Source organism: Phaseolus vulgaris, chromosome 11 (assembly GCF_000499845.2).
Source record: "Phaseolus vulgaris cultivar G19833 chromosome 11, P. vulgaris v2.0, whole genome shotgun sequence".
Classification (NCBI taxonomy): domain Eukaryota; kingdom Viridiplantae; phylum Streptophyta; class Magnoliopsida; order Fabales; family Fabaceae; genus Phaseolus; species Phaseolus vulgaris.
Genome location: NC_023749.2, coordinates 9,855,213 through 9,862,963, shown reverse-complemented (window position 1 = coordinate 9,862,963; position 7,751 = coordinate 9,855,213). Strand labels below are relative to the sequence as shown.

General features: G+C 32.4%; 1 protein-coding gene and 1 long non-coding RNA gene across 2 annotated transcripts; one reads left to right on the top strand and one right to left on the bottom strand.

Annotated features, from left to right (window-relative positions):
- Window positions 1-1,035: 1,035 nt before the first annotated feature.
- LOC137818032 (uncharacterized) lies at window positions 1,036-1,765 on the bottom strand. The gene is made up of 3 exons (XR_011082030.1): window positions 1,544-1,765; window positions 1,299-1,460; window positions 1,036-1,181 (listed from the first exon to the last, which is right to left on the bottom strand). It is a non-coding gene; the product is annotated as an uncharacterized lncRNA (long non-coding RNA).
- Window positions 1,766-5,188: 3,423 nt separating this feature from the next.
- LOC137833921 (cell wall integrity and stress response component 2-like) lies at window positions 5,189-7,751 on the top strand. The gene is made up of 2 exons (XM_068641989.1): window positions 5,189-5,237; window positions 7,258-7,751. The coding sequence occupies exons 1-2, from the start codon at window positions 5,189-5,191 to the stop codon at window positions 7,749-7,751; spliced, it is 543 nt and encodes a 180-aa protein (XP_068498090.1).

The following is a 7,751-nucleotide window of genomic DNA, read 5'->3' as shown; positions in this document are numbered from 1 at the left end:
CTCACTCTTGTTTTGCCTTCTTAGGATAGACACTTTAGTCTTCTTCTCCACCTAGCTCAAGTAATATGGCACAATCAATCTAAAGTGTCTCTTTTTATTCTTGAGAATCATGCAACCACTTTTTTACAAGATCCCATTCTCGCATGCCAACTTGCACTCCCTGGTCCGGAGACAAGTCACGAAATTGGGATCCTTCTATAGCTACACCCCCCTCCGTAAGTATGCCACATTCTTTAGCTATAGCTTTTCACCGTATTTATGTTATCACCGGTAACCATGCGGACAGTTATTCCAGCAGCTAAGCAAGTTTGAACAGATCTTAACCCCAGGGCGCACAGGATCCTTGATTCCCACAATGACTATCAGAGTATAACCATCTTCAGGGATGCTGGTTTCCCCTAGGGATTCATTTACATCTTTAGCAGCTAAACAAAGAGTTCGCAAAGCTTCAGAGGCAAAGCCATTTATAATGTCAGAGACATTCTTTGCCTGCTCATCAGAAAAATCAACAACTGTTCCATTAGGATCAATAACTTTGTTACACAATTTTAACACTATTTTTGAAACACCTTTGCAAAAAGCTTGGACACCTCCATCAAGAAGACCTACTAGCACAGACATCTTCTTTCGGAATGAATTGAAAGGCTCAACCTTAAGTATCTTATATGTTGCACGTTGTGCATCAAAATCGCCATCTGAAAGCAAGCCAAATTCCAATAATGTTGATTCTGTTGGTATTCCCAATATTGTTGTATTTCCATCATTTTCCTTAACTACTTCAGAAGAAGTATTTTGGAATATAGCTCGCAAAATGACAGTAAAAATTCAGGAATGATATTTCACAAGGGAACTTAACTTAGGCACAATTAAAGGCATACATACATGGTAGTACATCAACAAATTAAGCAATCGTGCCAACCTCTGCCAACGCAAGCATAAACATCACTATTCAAGGCAAATTAAAAAAAAAAAAGACAGAATAAATCTTCTAAGCACCAGAAAAAGAGTAATAAAATTCATAATGTGCGAGCCAAATAAAACAACACCAGTTAAAATAACAAAAGTTGATTCCACATGTGTACCTATTTGTCAGCATTAGACCCTTCCACCATTCAAACCGATTTAATAGGACCGAACTTGAATAGTTGTAAACCAAAAAAAGCACAACAATATTTCAAATACTGCAACCAAAAATAAAGACATCACTATCACAACAACATTGGTCGCATTCTTCATCACTAAGTTAACACACGAAAAAAAATAAAGAATCTAGCGAGATTAAAAAAACAGAAACAAACCTGGATATCTGTAAGATAAGCATTGAGAACAATATGGTTAGATTCGTTCTGAATTTGAAGAACGTTACCAGCGAACACAACAACCCCCCGCAAAGCAAAAGATGAAGAAGAAGAAGAAAACTCGAACTCGAACGCTAACGTGAACTCTCACTGCTTCGTCTTCTGCCCCACCAAAACCTCCATTTCAATGAATCACATAAACAATTAGTGAAATGAAGTGTGCAAAACTCACACGATAGAAGTACCGAGAATTCCTTGTCGAGTTTTCTTTCTGCCACCGAAACGCTCGCCACTACCATGTGCGAAATGGATGACGACGCCACTGTCTCGGAACCGAGGAACAACGTCATTGGGGAGGATTTGAGAACAAAGAATTTGCATCAAGTCAAAAAATCTCTCGGATTCGTGAACCCTAACGGGAAGAAGAGAATGAGTTAATTGTTAGGATTCAAAAAATTTGATAGAATAAATTTAATGCGAGTTAAAATTTTAGATGATATGGTAAATAAGTTACTATAACTGTTTACAGTAAACAGATATAATAAGTTATATTCTTAAGTGACATAATAAATTTTATATTTATTATAAAAATTCAATCATCACATTTTATGATAGGTAAAATACACCTAGTAAGTTCTCATTGTTTTCTATTTTTTTTTTAAGTGTAGGGTGGTTTTCAATTTATGAAATTTTCATATATTAATAAAAAATTTAATTTTAACTGAGATTATATTTAACATTTTCGACGATTTTAACCTTATTAAGTGTATTATTTGTGATCTGTTTTATCACTAGTAGATGCAGCGTCGTTAATAGATTACCGATTATTTTAAATAATCTCTGAAAGATCAATTATTTTTCAACAGTATGTATACTCCCATTAGTTTCATGAGTTTTTTTAACCCTGTTACTTTTAAGATTTTTTTTAACCCTTGTTACTTTTAGAAGTTCCCTGAACCCATTTTACTTCCAGAAATTTTCCAAATCCCGTTACTTCCAGGAGTTTGAAAAACTCCATTATTTATAGAGATTTTGCAAAACTGTTACTTTATTTTTTGTATTTTTAATTTTGTTGTATTATTTTAATAGATTATCTTTTTTTAATGTACATAAATCTTAAAACAACTAAAAATGATAAAAATAAATATTTTAAAATTTTAAAAATTCAATTAACTCCAACTTTCTTTTACTATTTTTATTAGAAGAATAATCCATGTATAGTTGCATGTACCTGGACTCATCATTTTAATAGGAATGAATTTCTAAAATCAAAGACATTCTATCAAACATGCTAAATAAGAATTTCCAACAAAATTGAAAAATAAAAACGAATAAAAGAAAGTAACTAAATTATAAAATATAATTTACAAAGAACATAAAATATTCTCTCCTAAAATGATTTTGTGTTCTATTTAACCTATTTATAGTAAAAATTAAATTCTTTTTTTACTAAACTTTGTCCCCAGTTAATAATGTTAATATTTATGCCATTTAAATATTACATGTATACAAACATTTATTTCGTTTCAATTTCATTCAATATACATATTACATACTACATATTCATTATAATATTTAGTTATAAGTTTTCACTTGTAACAGTGCTATAGTGAAGTAAGTTAATTCAATAACTTTGTAAGTTGGCGTGCTAATAATTTACATGCAGTTTAGAAGAATAATATAAATTTAATAAAGCTATGAGTTCCAGTTTAGGATATTAAGCATACTCTGAAAAATTAATTATTCCCCAATTATGAATCCACCATGGAAAAGAAAGAAATTATTTCATTGTTTTGAAGAAAAGGAACATAAAATATTACCAGTTCACAGCTGAGGACAAGACAGTAATGAATAATTGCCATCCTCTCAATAACTTTGGGAGAAAAGGGAAGTGTCAAGTTTTTCAGTAAAAACATCATATAGCCAAAAATCCAATAGGTATTGATAAAGAGAATCAAGAACTTTAAAGTTGTCAGATGGAAGAAAATCCATAGTTACCATTTCCCCATGGACACGTGTAAAAAAAATAGAGAATCCATTTAATACCGAGACAAATATTAACTTCTATATCAAATAAAAACGAATTTTAAAATAAAAAATAATTAGTTTCTATAATAATTAAATTATGAACCATTTTAAAAATTAAAAAAATTAGTTTATATTATTGTTAAATAGTTTTTAAATTGATATTTAATTTAATTATCAATTATTTATATTCTAAATTTAGTAAAAAAACTTTAATTGTTAAATAAATATTAATTTAAAAATCATTTAACAATAATAGAAACTAATTTTAAAAAAAAATTAATTTCTAAAATGATATCTAATTTAATCATTATAACAATTAATTAGATTTTATGGCATACATTTAATCATAATCAATGGTCATAGATTTTCCTTTTCTCTTATGAATCTCTCACTTTGAAGGAGCCAAATCCTTTACAAACATGTCTTAAAATATGCAAGTACAAAGAAGGGAATCTCTAGTTTTAGTCTTAGTTGTTTTCCAATTTCCGTCAAGTAAATGAAGATTGTTGCAGACATCACATTCCAAATTCAAGCTAGGTAAGAAATTGATAAATGCTTCATTGCTACAAGTATAACCTGTGATCACAAAATGCCCATCAAGTTACATGAAAATTGTAATGAGCAGCTACAGAATCAGAAATGTTGTGTGGAAGTGCTGGGTCGGCAGTGAAGAGTCAACAAGAGCCAAATATAAGTGTAGTTGAGAATAGAATATTGAGGTCCATTAGTAGATATACAAGAATATATATGAAAGGGAAATTGGCCACATGTAAGGTTGCATCATCAAAGAACTGAAGCTACAGTTGTCCAAACCCATATCCATAATCACTTAACCTCAAACCAAAACTACAATTCATGTTTCAAAAATGTGGTGTAGAAGGATAGAAAATAGTTTGGAAGATTCTAAAGAGTTACATAGAAGCGAAACTAAACAAAAAAAATCGTTTTTACAACTTAGACAATCAATCATGACTTCAACAAGTCTAAACTTGGAGACTTGTAAAATGAATAAGTTATTTTATTTTAAACACAATTTACAGGCCTTGGTGACTTCTCAGGAGTGGGCAATTAAAAAAACACATAGTAAGAGGGAGGAATATATGGTGTACTGGAATATTATACATCATGGGAAAGGTTGTGGCATCATATTCATGCTATTGGATTCTAACTTAATCCAAAAACAAATATCACCCATATGCCAGAATCATCCTTGTTTTTTTTTTATTGGATACTTCATGATTATTCCAACCGGTATAAAAAAAAACAATTTTTGACTTAGAACATAATAAAGCTATCCTAAAATCCCTCCGAAAAATCAACCTTTACATTACAACTCCCTTAAACCACAAAGAAAAGACCAAATCCATCTAGATTCTACTATGGGCCAAGCCCAGGGAATCAAAAAAGACAAAGAAATCCATTGCCCTTGTCAGCCAAAGAAGACTATTGGTGCAACTAGATGGGAATTAGTTGCAGGCCCCAAAAGAATAAACCTCTTGGCAAAGCTGCCCTTCATAAACAGCCACAGAAACAAAATCTATGCACTTATGTTGAAAAAAACATACCAGCAGCTGCTACGTTCTGCCTTCACTCTGATATCCAAAGAAAACCCAGAATCACACGTAAGGCATACAAAGATGTTACTCCCGGTTTTGTTTCACATTTGCAGCAACTGCACTAAGAATCCACCAATGCATCTACTCCTCCATTTTACCGCAGTTAATAAGCTGGTCCAACAACTTCCTTAGTTGTCTCAAGGCCATCCAAAAGCAACCAAACCTCCAACTCTAGAACCATCATAACCTTTCCACTAAAATAAAATCTGAAACAATTGTCGATAGGCACTACCATTCCAGACAACAATGGAGCAAAGCCAGTTTGCGGGAACTACTCATGCCCTTCAAAATCCAAGTAGCGGTTGAGAAGGAGACCATGATTACAACACCAAAACATCCTTAACAACCCTCAGATGACTTGCCACTCTCTGCCGGAAGAAGACTAAGCACATTAGTTGAGGGAGAACAGACAATTGAGGGGATAGAGAACCCAATGGGAGTAAGAGAAAGTGAAGCTAGTTATTTTCCTCTTCAGCCAAAACCAAACTTGAAGTTGTGCAAGGCTAACGATTTCATCAACGTCCACCTTTCCCCTTTAAAGACGACCTCATTCTTTGATTCCAAATATTCCATAAAACTGTCACTCACACGCCTTTCCATACTTTATTGCTTTTAGAGCTGAATTAATAAATATATGAAATAGTCCTTTAAACTGCACAAACTGTGATCTTAAATCACCTCGCATCATTGTTTCTATTTCCTACCAGTTCAAAACTGACAGCCAAACTGTTGCGTATGCTTTACATTGTAAAAAGAATATGGTTTGATTTCTCCTCATGCCTATCACATTGATTATACATCCTCTTCTCATATTGTACATGTTTCTTTTTTTCAATCAAGCATTCATCAGATTAAAATTGTATAGTTATACTAGTGTCTTTATTTATTTCTTCCATTGAAAAAGCAATATGTAAACCAACTCGACCAATTGGTGGCATCTTAAACCTTTGGTTATAAACCAACAAGACTAAAGATTCATATTCACATTTTATGGGTTGAAGATTAATAAAAGTAAGCAGGAAAACTTGTGTTACGCCACCATGCATTCACCATCGACAATACGGTACTGTATTCACATTTGTTTGACTAATAATGTTAATTTTTACCTTTACGAAAGTCATCTTTCATATAAATGACAAAAATAATTCTTCGACAATGCATATAAATTCATTTTCTTCATCTCAGTTGACAAAAGAAGAACAATAATGAAAAAAATCGAGTAACCATTTCTTAAAGCTCGACTGATCGATTAGAGAGGAAAACTCACTATTAATGGAGTTTTGTTTTGTGGTCTTCGATCCTTGAGCGAAACACCCAAAGCAATGTTGTTAAAATCGTGATCTAGATCGTCCGATCTAGCGCTTTTTGAGAAAAAAAGTGCAGGATCGCATGGGAAATTGTAAACTGATCGGATAAGAGCAATCCAACGAGTTAGTGGCCGAATAAGAGGATCTCTGAGTCTCTCTAATCCGTGACTCGGCCCATTAAAAAAAAAGCAAAAAACATACCTGAAAACGAGGCCTATAAGTGTTGCACAAAATCCCTTATCATTAGAAACCCTAAAAAAAACCTTAAAAACTCCTAATTTCAATTTTGTCTGTCACTAGTGATTCTACACTACTCGCGCTTCTCCACTCCACCGCTCGCACCTCCCTCTCTCTCTTATTTCATGTGTTGCAGTTTGTCTTTGGGAGTTGAGATGATATTAATGAAAATGAAGATCATTTGGAGGAGGAAGATGATTATCCTATGATTAATATGAATAATTTTTTTGGATAGATTATCTCTATTAAACATTATGTTATGTATTTAGACCATTTTATAAATTATGAGTCTATTTTTAATTATGTTATGTATCATACTAACTCGAATAGTAACTCTTTCGAGTCGAGTTACGATTCTCGAGTTACAAGTTTTCATTCCCTTTTTTATCCTCTTTCGAGTTACGAGTTTCACAACATTAACCTGAAACACCGAACTCCCAAACCGCATCGTAGTTCTGGAAATGAGAATTAGGAGAAATGAAAACCAATTTGAAAAATCAAATAGGACAAAACAAAAACGAATACCAAATAGGAAAAAAGAATAATGAAGAAGAACTTCAATTTAAAGACAAAGATCAGAAAAGTTAAAATCGACCCTCCAGAACTAATTTTCTATGAGCAGAGTGTAGTTTAAGAAAAATGCAAGAATTGTTGTGACTCTAGAAAAAACACAAAGTGGAAAAAATAAGGGGGGAATTTAAGTTTTTGGTGTGGGTCGAGACATAGTAATACTAGTACTGCTAGTAATACTAGTACATCTAATAATAACAGTACTAATAGTACTACTACTAACTATTACTGCTAGAAATATTAGTACTGCTAGGAATACTAGTACTGCTAGTAATACTAGTACTGCTACTAATACTAGTATTGCTAGAAATACTAGTACTCCTACTAATACTAGTACAGTTAGTAATACTTGTATTGTTAGTACTGCTAGTAATACAAGTATTGCTAGTAATATTAGTACTACTAGTAATATTAGTACTGCTAGTGATACAAGTACTGCTAGTAATACTAGTACTGCTAGTACCGCAAGTATTGCTAGTAAACCTAGTACTGCAAGTAATACTAGTACTGTTAGTAATACTAGTATTGCTAGTAATATTAGTACTGTTAGTAATACTAGTACTGCTAATAATACTAGTATTGTTAGTAATACAAGTACTCATAGTAATACTAGCAGTGCTAGTACTACTAGTAAAACTAGTAATACTACACTACAAGAAAAACTCAAATTACATACAGCCAATATCCGTATGTAA